Here is a 17,614-nt window from a genome sequence, read left to right as displayed (position 1 = left end):
TGCTCTGATCTTAGTTATTTCTTGTCTTCTGCTAGCTTTTGAATGTGTTTGCTCTTGCTTCTCTAGTTATTTTAATTGTGATGTTAGGGTGTCAATTTTAGATCTTTCCTGCTTTCTCTTGTGGGCACTTACTGCTATAAATTTCCCTCTACACACTGCTTTAAAATGTGTCCCAGAGATTCCGGTATGTTGTGTCTTTGTTCTGATTGGTTTCAAAGAACATCTTTATTTCTGCTTTCATTTTGTTATTTACCCAGTAGTCATTCAGGAGCAGGTTGCTCAGTTTCCATGTAGTTGAGTGGTTCTGAGTGAGTTTCTTAATACTGAGTTCTAGTTCGATTGCACTGTGGTCTGAGAGACAGTTTGTTATAATTTCTGTCCTTTTGTATTTGCTGAAGAGTGCTTTACTTCCAACTATGTCATCAATTTTTGGAATAAGTGCGATGTGGTGCCAAGAAGAATGTATATTCTGTTGATTTGGAGTGGAGAGTTCTGTAGATGTCTATTAGGTCCCCTTGGTGCAGAGCTGAGTTCAGTTCCTGGATATCCTTGTTAACTTTCTGTCTCGTTGATCTGTCTAATGTTGACAGTGGGGTGTTAAAGTCTCCCATTATTATTGTGTGGGAGTCTAAATCTCTTCGTAGGTCTCCAAGGACTAGCTTTATGAATCTGGGTGCTCCTGTATTGGGTGCATATATATTTAGGATAGTTAGCTCTTCTTGTTGAATTGATCCCTTTACCATTATGTAATGGCCTTCTTTGTCTCTTTTGATCTTTGTTGTTTTAAAGTCTGTTTTATCAGAGATTAGGATTGCAACCCCTGCTTTTTTTTGCTTTCCATTTGCTTGATAGATCTTCCTCCATCCCTTTATTTTGAGCCTATGTGTGTCTCTGCATGTGAGATGGGTCTCCTGAATACAGCACACTGATGGGTCTTGACTCTTGATCCAATTTGCCAGTCTGTGTCTTTTAATTGGAACATTTAGCCCATTTACATTTAGGGTTAATATTGTTATGTGTCAATTTGATCCTGTCATTATGATGTTAGTTGGTTAATTTACTTCTTAGTTGATGTAGTTTCTTCCTAGCATTGATGGTCTTTACAATTTGGCATGTTTTTGCAGTGGCTGGTACCATTTGTTCCTCTCCATGTTTAATGCTTCCTTCAGGAGCTCTTGTAAGGCAGGCTGGTGGTGACAAAATCTCTCAGCATTTGCTTGTCTGTAAAGGATTTCATTTCTCCTTCACTTCTGAAGCTTAGTTTGGCTGGATATGAAATTCTGGGTTGAAAATTCTTTTATTTAAGAATGTCAGCTATTGGCCCCCACTCTCTTCTGACTTGTAGAGTTTCTGCCAAGAGATGCTGTTAGTCTGATGGGCTTCCCTTTGTGGGTAACCTGACCTTTGTCCCTCACAGCCTTTAACATGTTTTCCTTCATTTCAACTTTGCTGAATCTGACAATTATGTGTCTTGGAGTTATTCTTTTCAAGGAGTATCTTTGTGGCATTCTCTGTGTATCCTGAATTTGAATGCTGGCCTGCCTTGCTAGGTTGGGGAAGTTCTCATGGATAATACCCTGAAGAGTGTTTTCCAACTTGGTTTCATTCTCCCCGTCACTTTCAGGTACACCAGTCAGATGTAGATTTGGTCTTTTCACTAGTCCCATATTTCTTGGAGGCTTTGTTCATTTCTTTTTACTCTTTTTTCTCTAAACTTCTCTTCTTGCTTCATTTCATTCATTTGATTTTCAATCACTGATACTCTTTCTTCCACTTGATTGAATCAGCTACTGAAGCTTGTGCATGCGTCACGTAATTCTTGTGCTATGGTTTTCAGCTCCATCAGGTCATTTAAGGTCGTCCCTATGTTGTTTATTGTAGCTAGCCATTTGTCTAATGTTTTTTCAAGGTTTTTAGCTTCTTTGCAATGGGTTCAAACATTCTCCTTTAGCTTGGAGGAGTTTGTTATTAGCGATCATCTGAAGCCTTCTTCTCTCAACTTGTGAAAGTCATTCTCAATCCAGCTTTGTTCCATTGCTGGTGAGGAGCTGCATTCCTTTGGAGGAGAAGAGGCACTCTGATTTTTAGAATTTTCAGCTTTTCTGCTCTGGCTTCTCCCCATCTTTGTGGTTTTATCTACCTTTGGTCTTTGATGATGGTGACGTACAGATGGGGTTTTGATGTGGATGTCCTTTGTGTTTGTTAGTTTTCCTTCTAACAGTCAGGACCCTCCACTGCAGGTCTGTTGGAGTTTGCTTGAGGTCCACTCTAGACCCTGTCTGCCTGGGTATCACCAGTAGAGGCTGCAGAACAGCAAATATTGTAGAACGGTAAATGTTGCTTCCTGATCCTTCCTCTGGAAGCTTCATCTCAGAGGGTCACTTGGCCGTATGAGGTGTCAGTTGGCCCCTACTGGGAGTTACCTCCCAGTTAGGCTACTCAGGGGTCAGGAACCCACTTGAGGAGGCACACTGTCTGTTCTCAGATCTCAAACTCCATGCTGGGAGGACCACTATTCTCTTCAAAGCTGTCAGACAGGGATGTTTAAGTCTGCAGAAGTTTCTGCTGCCTTTTGTTCAGCTATGCCCTGCCCTGAGAGGTGGAGTCTACAGAGGCAGGCAGGTCTCCTTGAGCTTCAGTGGGCTCCACCCAGTTCAAGCTTCCTGGTTGCTTTATCTATTCAAGCCTCAGCAATGGTGGATGCCCCTCCCCCAGCCTTGCTGCTGCCTTGCAGTTCGATCTCAAACTGCTGTGCTAGCAGTGAGCCAGGCTCCATAGGCATGGGACCCTCTGAGCCAGGCGCAAGATGTAACTCCTGGTGTGCCGTTTGCTAAGACCACTGGAAAAGCGCAGTATTAGGGTGGGAGTGTCGCAATTTTCCAGGTACCACTGGTCATGGCTTTCCTTGGCTAGGAAAGGGAATTCCCCAACCCCTTGCACTTCCCGGGTGAGGTGATGCCCCGCCCTGCTTCGGCTCACGCTCTGTGGGCTGCACCCACTGCCCGACAAGCCCCAGTGAGATGAACCTGGTACCTCAGTTGGAAATGCAGAAATCACCCGTCTTCTGTGTCACTCACTCTGGGGGCTGCAGACTGGAGCTGTTCCTATTCGGCCATCTTGGAACCTCCCTCTCCAGGTTCTTTATTACAGAGTGGGTCGCTGAAACTTCATGGAACAAATTGGAAATTATCTTCTTAATTAATGTCACTGTCTACCATGTATGGGAATTTGGCAAATATTATATGGTTTTCAATAACATAGTAGATAGAACATTGTTAAACCTAAACTTCAGTGAATTGTAATGGATCCCACCTGAAATTCTAAAGAAAACAGACTCCTAATTGAAGAAATTAAACTTTTACATGGAATGTTAACTGCCATTTGGGTCCTGTAAATGAAAAACTGGTTTTTTTTTTTAAATAACCTTTAAGTGTTTTCAGATGACCTCATTTGCTATGCAAGTGGCTTGAGTATGCTTGATGCTAAGACTTCTTTGTTACAGACTGGAGATGTGTGCTATTGAGGCAGTGTTGTCTGTGACAAGGAGGCAGAGGATGAGGGCAAGGTTCGATGTGACTGTGAATTCTGGGTGACTCTGGCTATCGGGAAGCTTCATTGGTTACAGAGGAACAGTCATGTTCCTAGGGCAACAGTGTCTCTGTCACCCAGGCTGGAGTTCAGTGGCATGATCAATCACTCACTGTAGTCTCAACTTCTTAGACTCAAGTAATCCTCCTACCTCAGCCTCCCAAGTAGCTGATACTACAGGTGTGCACCACACCTTTTTTTTTTTTAATTTTTAAGTTTTTGTAGAGACATGGTCTCACTGTGTTGCCCAGGTTGATCTTGAATTCCTGGGCTCTAGTAATCCTCCCACCTCGGCCTCCCAAAGTGTTGGGATTACAAATGTGAGCCACTGCATCTGGCCCTTTGCAACCTTCTTGACAATGCATTCCTTTATTCCCTAACTGGAAGTAACTTCTTTCTCTTGATGGAAGTACTAAGTGCCTGGGGTCAGGAGGCCAGATGGGATGTTCTCTGCCCAGTTCTGGCCCTTGTGCCGGGCATTTTTTATTGTTTATTCCAGAATTAATGACAAAATTTCAATTTACCTTAAGATTTACTGTTCTTAGTTTAATTGCACTTCCCTAAATACTATACAAATATTTCTAGCACAAGGAGAATTGAGTACTTAGTTTGTACATGGTACCGTACAAATTGTTCTAGTTGCTTATTCAGAGGAGAATATCCAATGTCAATCCTTATCCTTTGCTCCTTATCGAGCAAAAACAAATGTCTTTGTAACACAGGCATTTAAAATTTACTCTTGAAGAAAGGTAGAGCATCTGCCAATAAAAAAAATCCTTATATTTTCAGAGATGGGGAGTAGGGGTGTAGTGGGAAGTAACAGAGGGTCAGAGCTATGGTGCTTTCTAACAAAGATGCATGTAAATTTATCCATCAAATTAAAGACTCTGGAAATTATACCTTTTTTCTTATGGTAGTTACATGTAGGTATCACTTCAGGTATGAATTAAGACTCAGCAATTTCTCTAAAACTCTTAGTGAGTTTAAGTGATGTCTGCAAGTATCAATCAACACCACAGACATACCAGGGGCTTAGAGTATACTGTGGTATGAAGGACTGTGTTTTATAGGACATGTATTTGGATGTTCTCAGACATAAGCTACATTATGGCTAAAAACTATATTTTTAAAGGTAGCTGCAAAGCTTTGGAATATCTGCATTTTCAGATATCATTTACTAAAATATTTATTAATTTCACCTGAATGGCCATCCGGATAGGTAGGTGAGTATCTGTGATGACCATTACCTTTTTTTTTTTTTTCATTTTATTTATAGATTTCAATGGCTAATTATTTTCTTTGAGGAATGTGTGGGTGGTTTTTGTTGTGGTGGTGTTTTCTTGTTTTAGTCTTCTTGGCTAAGCAATACATATATGATGGGAAAATAATGTGGAAATAATATAGAGGAATGAAACAAACCAGTCCCTATAGTTTAAGGCCTAGTTTCCTTTGGAATCTGGGGTTCTGACCTTGTTCTATCAAGGGAACCACAGTGAGTAGATGAGTTGATTAAAAACTCTTGTCCTCTCTCCTCCTGTACCAAATGGGGATAATTATAGTTACCTACATCTCTAGGGTCTTCAGAGTCTTAATTAGTTAATATTTGCAAAGCGTTTGGAGATATTTGAATTAAAAGTACTGAGCAATGTAATCAGAATTCTTTGTAATTATAATTGGAATCAGTTTGTGGTACCACCTTTCCTCCATTTTTCTCTATCTTGTTCTTTCTGCCAACCCAGATGTTAACTGATGGTTACTACTCAGCTCCGCACACTCTCTCGACCACTTTTCTTTTTGCAACTCACTTCAGCTTATAAATAAATAAATAGATTAATTAATTAAAAAGATATAGCCAGGCCTTTAACCCCACATTTAAGTAACTACTTAATATTTGTTTTTAAAGCTCCATAGTCACTAAGAGTAAAGTTAGCCAATTATTTTCTTCTAGTCTATCATTTTTTTCAGGTCCTCCTTCACATGATGATAAACTGGTCTTCTGGCAGCATTCCCATGCTCAGAAACTCTCATTGGCTCTTTGGCGCCCATATGGCAACATCCAAACTCTTTGGCATCCCCCAGAGGCTTTCAAAATCTAGCAGTCATTCAGTCTTATTTTTCACTGTTCCCATTCCACACTCTTCTCTCCAGATATTTACTCTATGCCCTCCCACCTTCCTGCCATTCATTAAGCTGCCATTCACCCACTGTAGGGTACATTCAGACTCTTTACAATTTATTTATTTATTTATTTATTTATTTATTTATTTATTATTTATTTATTTATGAGATAGAGTCTGTTGCCCAAGCTGGAGTGCAGTGGCATGATCATGGCTCACTGCAGCCTCAACTTCTAGGACTCAAGTGATCCTCCCACCTCAGCCTCCCAGGTAGCTGGGACTACAGTTGTGCACCACCACATCTGACTAATTTTTAAGTTTTTGTAGAGACCTGGTCTCACTGTATTGCCCAGGCTGATCTTGAATTCCTGGGCTCAAGCGATCCTCCCACCTCGGCCTCCCAAAATGTTGGGATTACAAGTGTGAGCCACTGCACCTGGCCCTTTGCAAACTTCTTGACAATGTATTCCTTTATTCCCTAACTGGAAGTAACTTCTTTCTCTTTATAAAATTTTATCTGTACTTTTTCTAGGTCATTTCTACCTTTATATTCTAGTTACATATTGCATATATCCTACCTCCCTCCTATACCATAAGACTGGAAAGTAGACTTCATGTGTGATGAATGAATGAACAAAAGGAAGCCTAACATATGGATGTAGTCAACTGGATGCAAATTAAAGATTTTTAAATATTGATTTGCCAGATTTCATTAAGGTCAACTCTTAATAGTTTGTATCATGTATGTTAGGAATGAAATATTAATAACTTCTTCAGCATTACCATTATCTTTATAGGACTGTCTAAAATGAGCAGCCATATCTTTAAACTGTGTTTTCTCTGATTACATGCTCACAGGTAAAACCCAAAGGGGCTGGGAACAAACAAGACTTTTTTTTTTTTTCTGTATGCCTTAATTATCTGTACTGTTGTTTGTTTTCCCAGCTTTGGCCATAGAAACTTAGTCCTGACATGCTAAAATTTTTGTAATTCTCTCTCTTAGAAAAAGACCACATTGTCTGAAATTTCATCCACTGAAGTAATCAAGCCTTAAAGTTGAAGGATCTTGGTCATGATTAATCCAGCCCTATAAAGTGGTATCTTAATGGCACTCCCTTTAGAAAGTTGGGTTCCAGGACACACATAGCTGCAGAAAACTGTGTCCACATTTTGTAAGCTCCTTCGTTGTCATAGCCACTCTCTTCTCTGTGGCTATTCTAAAACTGGCAGCACATCCTGATGGTAAAAGCTTGGTTCAGGAGACAGGTGACCTATTAGCTTTACGGCATTTGACAGGTTACCTAACCTCTCTGACACATAATTGCCTCATCTATGTAATGGGGATAATAATACCCATCCTGTCTCCTTGTAAAAATCAAATTAGATGATGCCTGTGAATGTTCTGTAGTCTCTTCGACAAATGTAAGTTATGACTACAGCAAGAGTAAAAGAGCATGTTGTTATGGACATTCTTTCAGTGAAATGTCTAAGACTTGTGAGTCATGATTAAAGCTAAACTTGATATCTACTTCACTGATTTTCTTTTTAGTTCTATGTACTATATTGAATTTCCTGAGAGTGGGGCTAAGAAAGCCTTCCTAGCATTTTATAGATGTGGTTGAATTAATGGTTGTAAGCCTTAAAGCAGAATTAGACAGCATCAATGAATTTATTAAGTATAAATAAATATATAATCTACTTAGCAATACTGCACAGCCTCTTTATCTTATGTGTGATAAAGAGTCATCTGAAGGCTGAAAATGAAAATTGTCCTGGAAGCTCTTGTTTAATCTTTGATTATTTCCTAATACAGTATATAAAATTACTCATTGAAAGCTCAGAATAGTAGGAAATTAAAAGGCTGAAAACTACAAATTTTGCTATTATTGTTATTACTATTACTGATTACTTCCCAAGTCTCTTATTGATCTGTTAGAAACAGAGCTACACAGGAAATAGTAGGACAGTTAGTATGTGGTAGTGTTATCTGCTTTTTAATTATTCAAGAAAAGTTTTACCCCATTAAAGGAACTCAAGAAGTTGGTTGTGGCTGATAATTGCCATCTGTCAAATTCCTTAGAGCAAGGGTCCCCAACCCCCAGGCAATGGATTGTTACCAGTCCCTGGCCTGTTAGGAACCAGGCTGCACAGTAGGAAGTGAGTGGTGGGCAAGCAAGCATTGCCATCTGAGCTCTGTCTTCTTTCAGATCAGCAGTGGCATTAGATTCTCATAGGAGTGTGAGCCCTATTGTGAACTGCACATACAAGGGATCTAGGTTGTGTGCTTCTTATGAGAACCCAACTCCTTATGAGAATTTAATTGATGATCTAAGGTGGAACTGTTTCATCCCAAAACCATCCCCCCTGCTACCCCCAGACTGTGGAAAAATTGTCTTCCACAAAACTGCTTCCTGGTGCCAAAAAGGTTGGGACTGCTGCGTTAGAGTTTATAATTTGGGGTTAGCACAGCCTATATTTACCTAAGAATTTCAATGAGTTCACTGATCTTTCCAAATGAAAAGGCTTCTTACAAAAATTATATTCAAACTGTCTTTTCTCTTAGTTTAATAAACCTATAAGTAAGTTTTTACTGAGTACTGCTATTACATTTTTCTCAGTTAAGCATTTTGGGGGCTCAGACATGATCCATTCCCTCAAAGAACTTACCTTCCAGCTGAAGACTGACCAGAATGAGCAAATATGGTTAACAATTAACAAGTGAGCAGGCCAGCCTGGCCAACATGGTGAAACCCCATCTCTGCTAAAAATACAAAAATTAGCCAGGCATTTTGGTGGGTGCCTGTAATCCCAGCTAGCTGGGAGATTGAGGCAGGAGAATTGCTTGAACCCAGGAGGCAGAGAATGCAGTGAGCCGATATCATACCATTGCACTCCAGCCTGGACTCCAGCAAGACTGTCTCGGGGAAAAAACAAAAAACAAAACAAACAAAAAAACAAGTGAGAAGGGAATCAAGTACTATGTAAGATGTGGAATTTTAGGGAAGGAAGGCAGTGTATGCTGGAGTAATTAGAAAAAGGGGCATGCATGATTTGATGTTTGAACTGGATTATGAAGGATAAGCAAGATTTAGGCAGCAAGTGAGGGGGAGAGAGAAGAGTTTGTCAGAAGAATGGAATAAGTCAGGAGGCAGTAATGTGTATGGCACTCTAAGGACTCTGTCCTGATCAGACCGGAAGTGATGAAGCATTGAGTAGTTTGAGAAAGTTAGCTAAGAAGGGTGAGGGCAGATTTTGGAGAGTGTTGAATATCAGAGAGAAGGCATTAGATTTGAGCAGATAGAACAAAAAAGCCATTGCCAGTTTTTGTGTAAGAGAATAATAATATGAGAGTGGTTAGCCAGGAAGTGGTCATCAGAGTTGAATGGAGCAGAAAGAGTGTCTGATACAGCATGGAGATGTTGTGGTCACAAAATGAGGTGGTGAGGGCTGAGCCAAGATGGTGGCAGTGGGATGGATAAAAAGGGATAGCCAGGAGAAATATTTTAAAGGAAAAATTAACAGGACATCTTTACTGACTAGATTGGAAGGCTATACTGGAAATATATTGTCAAACTTGATTCCAGGATTTCTATCCTATGCCTGGGTTGCCGGAAATATCAGGAAACCATTGTTAGAAACAGAAAAGATAGGAGATACCACTGTTCTGACAAAAAGTATTGAGATTGGTGTCACACCCACTTGACTTCAAGGCCTTGCCAAGTGAGTAGACAGAATTGCAGAAGTGCCACTCAGCAGGGCTTGCAGTGTGGGGTTGGACTTTGTCACCATTTTATTAATTCCTAATTCTATGCAGATGCTCAGCTTGAGGAATGCCCATGTTTGGGCTTCAGAATGAAAGCCAAGTAATATTTAGTCAGATGCCAATTTTCCCTCTGAAATATTTGCTTGTGGAACTGAGAAAACAACATAGAAAGCATTACTTATTTTTCTCATAAAAAAGTTATTAATAAAAAGATAAGATCAGTGAAAGGCAGAATAAACTAGAAGCCAAGTATAGAAAATGGTATCATTCAAAGACTCATTACTGTAGTGGTGATAACAAAACAATTTTCCAACAGCTTAAGATGCCTCAGTACTTTGGACCATTTTTAAGTAGTTAGTGTGGGCACTTAGTAAATATGTATTAAACTATAGTTCATTAATTCTTTTTTTTTTTTTATTTTTTGAGATAGAGTTTCACTCTTGTCACCCAGGCTGCATTTTTACTTTCTTAGTGGTATATAAAATGTTGTGTTTCACAATGATGGTATCTTAAATTTGATTAAATATGGTATTAAAAAATAGCTGATCACAGAAAGTCTCTACCAGTGTGACGTAGATGGCTAAAGTATTCCAAATTTGCAACCTTTTGTTGACCTAAATAAGAGGTGCCCCTTGGGTTGTTTTTATTTGAACTGGGAATATTAGGAGAAAGTTTTTTCATTCAGTGGTGTAAGTACCATCTACCAGAAATAGAAACCCCCATGGAGGATCTATTTCTTTGATGCTACAGGACTCAGAACATTCACAAAGATTTAGTTATTAGCAGAACAGACATCTGTATTCTATTCAAACGAATTTGCCCTTCCTAATCTGAGAACATTGTTCAGTCTAAGCAGTTCTAAGCATGTTTGCTATTCGTGCAAAGTGAGAGTAAATCTAAAATAAATTTTTTTGTGTGTTTAGGGATGGTAATAAAGTCTCTTAGTGGTTGAAAATGTTATTTCTTACAAAAGTGGAGAATATTTGCTTTTCAATACCAGAATTTTCAGCCATTTCTGCATTCTGACCTATTGACTGGAGGTAGGTTGCCTTTGAATTCAGTAAAACTTCATGGGCAGAAACACAGTTCCTTTTCCTACTTATTTGGGTAGCATGATGGTCATTGCATGATGTGTCTTTTTGTAAGTCCATGCCTCAGAACTGAGAAGTAGGAATAAAATTAGTGTCAGGGCTGGGAATGCTACTCTTTGCTGCTAGAGACACAATACTTCAGGTAAGTGATTCTGAAGTCCTTCACCACCTGACGGTAACCTTGGGTTGGTTCATAGGTATGTTTTCATTTTGCTTGTTCATCCATTTTAATTGGCTTCCTAGAGCATGCTTGTAGATGTAGAGCCAAATTTAGAGTAGAGCAACCCTCTGGCAAACAGGAAGAGATTAATTTTGTGGTATGCTTTTAAGGGACTTCCCAGGAAACTTCAAAAGCAGAAAAAGAAGCACTGGCTGCCTATTCCAAAATGTGTAAAATACCACTCAGCTTTTTAAAAGTAGGATAAATTCGGAGCGCACACACACACACACAGGACCACTTCTCCAGTAAAAAGAAAAGTTGAGCTTTCTTAGCTAGATGTGTGTATTAGCCAGAAAAAGCCAAGGAGTGAAGGGTTTTAGAGAATTGGAGAAGATAAAGTGGAGTATGCATATGGGAGGCATTTGAAATTGACTTAAATGCCTTTTTAATGCTGACTTTTTCAGTTTTCTCCTTACCAGACACATTGTTTTCATGATATCAGCCCCAGGCATAGACACATCATTAAAATGAACATGTCAAAAATGATTTCTGTTTAGAAATAAGCAAAACATTTTCAGTTGTGACCACCCAGGTGTAGAATAAAGAACAGTGGAATTGGGAGCCCTGAGTTCTAACATAAACTTTCTTCATGACATGAGGCAAGTCTTCTATGGCCTTTGGTTTCCTTATCTGTAAAACAGGATGGCTCAATGAAATTATCTTTCTTCTTTGCTATAATAGAGTATCTCTGTGGGAAGAGAAAAAAAAGTCAATTTAAAGGCTCCTTATAGTTCCCCAACTGCTGTTTTATTGTGCTATTCACGCCTAGACATCACATAGCTAGAAAGGCCCATCAGACCCCTCAGGCCACTGCTGTTCCTGTCACACATTCCTGCAAAGGACCATGTTGCTAACTTGAAAAAAATTACTATTACACTTGCAGTTGTTGCTTAGTAACATTTCTGATTTTGTGTTTCTTGTGACAGCATGAGCAGAGATCATTAAAAATTAAACTTACAAGGCTACTAAAGTGGGAGGAAGGAGAACCTGAAGCCACAATTTTTGCACTTGCTTAGAAGCTATCTAATCTCAGATTTATATGCTAGATCTTGGGGAAACAATGCACGTCTCTGGTTTATATTAAACCACATACAGCACACGACTGACGTTGATTTGTGTCTGGTGCAGCTGGAGTTTATCACCAAGACATAAAAAAACCTTGACCCTGCAGAATGGCCTGGAATTGCAATCAGATGGGCCACATGGCATCCCAGTGAAAGAAAGCCCTAACCAGTTTTTTGTCTTGTTTCTGCTTTCTCCCTACAGTTCCACCAGGTGAGAAGAGTGATGACCATCCTTTTCCTTACTATGGTTATTTCATACTTTGGTTGCATGAAGGCTGCCCCCATGAAAGAAGCAAACATCCGAGGACAAGGTGGCTTGGCCTACCCAGGTGTGCGGACCCATGGGACTCTGGAGAGCGTGAATGGGCCCAAGGCAGGTTCAAGAGGCCTGACATCATTGGCTGACACTTTTGAACACGTGATAGAAGAGCTGTTGGATGAGGACCAGAAAGTTCGGCCCAATGAGGAAAACAATAAGGACGCAGACTTGTACACGTCCAGGGTGATGCTCAGTAGTCAAGTGCCTTTGGAGCCTCCTCTTCTCTTTCTGCTGGAGGAATACAAAAATTACCTGGATGCTGCAAACATGTCCATGAGGGTCCGGCGCCACTCTGACCCTGCCCGCCGAGGGGAGCTGAGCGTGTGTGACAGTATTAGCGAGTGGGTAACGGCGGCAGACAAAAAGACTGCAGTGGACATGTCGGGCGGGACGGTCACAGTCCTTGAAAAGGTCCCTGTATCGAAAGGCCAACTGAAGCAATACTTCTACGAGACCAAGTGCAATCCCATGGGTTACACAAAAGAAGGCTGCAGGGGCATAGACAAAAGGCATTGGAACTCCCAGTGCCGAACTACCCAGTCATATGTGCGGGCCCTTACCATGGATAGCAAAAAGAGAATTGGCTGGCGATTCATAAGGATAGACACTTCTTGTGTATGTACATTGACCATTAAAAGGGGAAGATAGTGGATTTATGTTGTATAGATTATATTGAGACAAAAATTATCTATTTGTATATATACATAACAGGGTAAATTATTCAGTTAAGAAAAAAATAATTTTATGAACTGCATGTATAAATGAAGTTTATACAGTACAGTGGTTCTACAATCTATTTATTGGACATGTCCATGACCAGAAGGGAAACAGTCATTTGCGCACAACTTTAAAAAGTCTGCATTACATTCCTTGATAATGTTGTGGTTTGTTGCCGTTGCCAAGAATTGAAAACATAAAAAGTTTAAAAAAATAATAAATTGCATGCTGCTTTAATTGTGAATTGATAATAAACTGTCCTCTTTCAGAAAACAGACACACACACACACACACAACAAAAATTTGAACCAAAACATTCCGTTTACATTTTAGACAGTAAGTATCTTCGTTCTTGTTAGTACTATATCTGTTTTACTGCTTTTAACTTCTGATAGCGTTGGAATTAAAACAATGTCAAGGTGCTGTTGTCATTGCTTTACTGGCTTAGGGGATGGGGGATGGGAGGGGTATATTTTTGCTTGTTTTGTGTTTTCTTTTTTGTTTGTTTGTTTTGTTTTTTAGTTCCCACAGGGAGTTGAGATGGGGAAAGAATTCCTTCAATATGTATTCTGGCTGATAAAAGATACATTTGTATGTTGTGAAGATGTTTGCAATATCAATCAGATGACTGGAAAGTGAATAAAAATTAAGGCAACTGAACAAAAAATGCTCACACTTCACATCCTGTGATGCACCTCCCAGGCCCCGCTCATTCTTTGGGCATTGGTCAGAGTAAGCTGCTTTTGACGGAAGGACCTATGTTTGCTCAGAACACATTCTTTCCCCCCCTCCCCCTCTGGTCTCCTCTTTGTTTTGTTTTAAGGAAGAGAAATTAGCTGCGCGCTCTGAAATATGTTACCACTGCTGTGAACAAGTAGACACATCGTGTCACATCATGACACTCATAATATAAGCATGGAGAACAGTGATTTTTTTTTTTAGAACAGAAAACAACAAAAAATAACCCCAAAATGAAGATTATTTTTTATAAGGAGTAAACATTTGCGTAAATCATGGTAAAGCTTAAAAAAACTCATGGTAAGGCTTAACAATGTCTTGCAAGCAAAAGGTAGAGCCCTGTATCAACCCAGGAACACCTAGATCAGAACAGGAATCCACATTGCCAGTGACATGAGACTGAACAGCCAAATGGAGGCTATGTGGAGCTGGCATAGCATTTACCAGCAGTGCGGGAGGAATTTCTGAGTGGCCACCCCAAGGTCTAGGTGGAGGTGGGGCATGGTATTTGAGACATTCCAAAAGGAAGGCCTCTGAAGGACCCTTCAGAGGTGACTCTGGAATGACATGTGTCAAGCTGCTTGGACCTCGTGCTTTAAGTGCCTACATTATCTAACTGTGCTCAAGAGGTTCTCGACTGGAGGACCACACTCAAGCCGACTTATGCCCTCCATCCCACCTCTGGATAATTTTGCATAAAATTGGATTAGCCTGGAGCAGGTTGGGAGCCAAATGTGGCATTTGTGATCATGAGATTGATGCAATGAGATAGAAGATGTTTGGTACCTGAACACTTACTGCTTTGAAACTAGACTTGAGGAAACCAGGGTTTATCTTTTGAGAACTTTTGGTAAGGGGAAAGGGAACAGGAAAAGAAACCCCAAACTCAGGCCGAATGATCAAGGGGACCCATAGGAAATCTTGTCCAGAGACAAGACTTCGGGAAGGTGTCTGGACATTCAGAACACCAAGACTTGAAGGTGCCTTGCTCAATGGAAGAGGCCAGGACAGAGCTGACAAAATTTTGCTCCCCAGTGAAGGCCACAGCAACCTTCTTCCCATCCTGTCTGTTCATGGAGAGGGTCCCTGCCTCACCTCTGCCATTTTGGGTTAGAAGTCAAGTTGGGAGGCTGAAATAGTGGTTCCTGGAAAAATGGATCCCCACTGAAAACTAGTGCTCTAAGCCCATTCAGCCCGTTTCACACCTGAAAATGTTAGTGATCACCACTGGACCAGCGTCCTTAAGTATCAGAAAGCCCCAAGCAATTGCTGCATCTTAGTAGGGTGAGGGATAAGCAAAAGAGGATGCTCACCATAACCCAGGAATGAAGATACCATCAGCAAAGAATTACAATTTGTTCGATCTTTCTTTTAGAGCTAGTCTGTCTTTCACAGTACCATCTGAATACCTCTTTGAGAAGGAAGACTTTACGTAGTATAGCTTTGTTTTGTGTTATTTGAAAATTTTATTTTTGTAATTATTTTTAATATGTAAGGAATTCTTGGAATATCTGCTGTATGTTAACTTTATGCATCTTTCTTTTGAGGGATGAATTTAAAACAAACCCCCATCACAATCTTAAAGGATTGCAAGGGCCAGATCTGTTAAGTGGTTTCATAGGAGACACATCCAGCAATTGTGTGGTCAGTGGCTCTTTTACCCAATAAGATACATCACAGTCACATGCTTGATGGTTTATGTTGACTTAAGATTTATTTTGTTAAAATCTCTCTCTGTTGTGTTCGTTCTTGCTCTGTTTTGTTTTTTAAAGTCTTGCTGTGGTCTCTTTGTGGCAGAAGTGTTTCATGCATGGCAGCAGGCCTGTTGCTTTTTTATGGTGATTCCCATTGAAAATGTAAGTAAATGTCTGTGGCCTTGTTCTCTCTATGGTAAAGATATTATTCACCATGTAAAACAAAAAACAGTATTTATTGTATTTTAGTATATTTATATAATTATGTTATTGAAAAAATTGGCATTAAAACTTAACCGCATCAGAAGCCTATTGTAAATACAAGTTCTATTTAAGTGTACTAATTAACATATAATATATGTTTTAAATATAGAATTTTTAATGTTTTTAAATATATTTTCAAAGTACATAAAATCTGGGGGTTCTGGGTTTTTTTCTCTTTACTGTAAAACAAACATGAAAACGTGTTTTATTATAAATACGTGTGTTCCTTGCTTTAAGACTAATCTGACTAGTTTTAGCAATTAAACAGCCCTCCAGAGAGGATACTTATTTGAAAGCCTGGGAGGCCAATCCTGCAGTCTGTGAGCTTCTGAGAAGTTGTAGGATTGGATCTGTCTTCCATGTTGTAAGATGGGAGTGTCATTTTCTCGGACACTTGAAAGTTTTACCCCTTTGAAGTGATATACTTTCATCAGATACCAAACCATGTATCCTAGCAACATCAGGATCCACGAATCACGGCTGGCTGGCTGGCTCTATCTGATTATAAAATAACTGTTAAAAAAAAATCAAAGTAGGTTTACTTAGGGATAATGAGAATAAATTGGCCCAAATTTAGAAAGTCAAGTACTGGAAAAAAAAGAAAAGAAATTCAATATTTGGAGACAGGTCACATACTCACAGTTTAGAAATGGTGCCATTTGCAGTATGTATTTGTATCCATAGCACTGATTTAATTTTTGTACGTGGAGCACACAGATTTTATATCATAGTACCCACAATCTAACAGATTGCTAGGATTTCTAAAAGGATTTGCCTCCGTGATGGCTGCCAAGCCGCTGGGTAATTTAGTTAAAGTGTTTAAAGTTATCACTAAATCTTAGGGAAATAAATGGAAGGATTTTAAATCAGAGAAAGGGCCATTAAGGAAAAAAAGCATCTGTTCTTACTCTTCAGCCTCCCCATTTGAACACTGACAACCCATCCTATAACGTGGTGAACTATATCTGTGCAATGTATCATTTCTTATTTCTAAACATACACACATGGTTTCCTCTTGTATTGTCTTATAAATAAGGATCAGGAAAGTCATAACAAACATTGACTTGTGTTGTGTATATGGAAAAACAGATAGAATGAGATGAATTACTCTATCCTAATCTGTCCAGTGAACTTGAAAAGTACTCTAAACTCTAAGAGAAGCCCTTGACCGCCAGTCATGACAGCCTAGCCATGGAATTAGAACTTTGATAAACTTCAGGCTTGACCAATTTTCATAGTCAGAGGATCAAAATATTTTTTAAATGGTTGAGTAAAAAAAGTAAAAATTAAACATGACATCCAAATTACTTGAAGTTAAACGAGTTTGGTAAACATGACTGAAAGTTTTCATTAGAAGATGAGATTGGAGAAAAAACCAAAATAGAGACATCTACTAAATTATCCAACTTGGAGTTAATAGGAGTAACCAATGTGTACTGCATTCATTGAGTAAGCAGTTAAACTTGTTTAATTATTAAGATGCCTGGAAATAACTCAGATAATTGCTTTGATCTGTTGTTTTTCACCATACTGATAAGCTTCTGTGGTGATTAGCTGTGTCTATGAAATCTTTTTATGAGCTGTACTAATTCTATGAATAATAAGACAGTTCCGAATGAGAATCTGGACTAAGTCGTAGAATGGGTCAGTGTTAAATTGTTCCTCATTCATTTAAGTGGCTTCTAGATCTGGATAAAATGTCAAACACTTTTTGAACTGCAACAAATGGCTTCAGGCATTGCCTCAGTTCAGCCAGCACTCCCAGTAGTGTTAAGGTTTAAGCTTATTGTAAAACATACATGTCTCCCTCATGTTCTAACATCAAGCCTGGTCTATAAGTTAAAGTGGAAATGGCTGCATATTTTGACAAACCATTGTTAAGTAAAGACTGTTAACTGGGATAAAAAACAATATATGTGTACATAAATTTAGGAAGATGAAGTGTTTAGCTTGCAAAAAGCCATTCACAGATTTGATCCAACCTCAAAATGTTGACCAGCAAAATTAGTGTTTGATGGAACACAGGCCATCCTTTTAGC

General features: G+C 39.3%; 1 protein-coding gene across 12 annotated transcripts in view; it reads left to right on the top strand.

The window, feature by feature from the left end:
• BDNF (brain-derived neurotrophic factor) overlaps positions 1-15,725 on the top strand; it is a 77,449-nt gene extending 61,724 nt beyond the window's left edge. For 10 of the 12 annotated variants that reach the window (XM_011936311.1, XM_011936315.1, XM_011936314.1 and 7 more), the window contains exon 2: positions 12,046-15,725. In XM_011936311.1, coding sequence (XP_011791701.1) covers positions 12,046-12,810 — 765 coding nt within the window. In that variant the 3' untranslated portion in view covers positions 12,811-15,725. Of the gene's footprint in view, positions 1-12,043 lie in introns of all 12 variants that reach the window. The other 2 variants (XM_011936319.1, XM_011936308.1) reach the window with 2 other exon arrangements.
• The last annotated feature ends 1,889 nt before the right edge of the window (positions 15,726-17,614 follow it).

This window comes from Colobus angolensis, unplaced genomic scaffold, assembly GCF_000951035.1.
Source record: "Colobus angolensis palliatus isolate OR3802 unplaced genomic scaffold, Cang.pa_1.0 Scaffold152, whole genome shotgun sequence".
NCBI classification, from domain to species: domain Eukaryota; kingdom Metazoa; phylum Chordata; class Mammalia; order Primates; family Cercopithecidae; genus Colobus; species Colobus angolensis.
The sequence above is the reverse complement of the archived record's forward strand: the minus strand, read 5'-3'. Positions and strand labels throughout refer to the sequence as shown.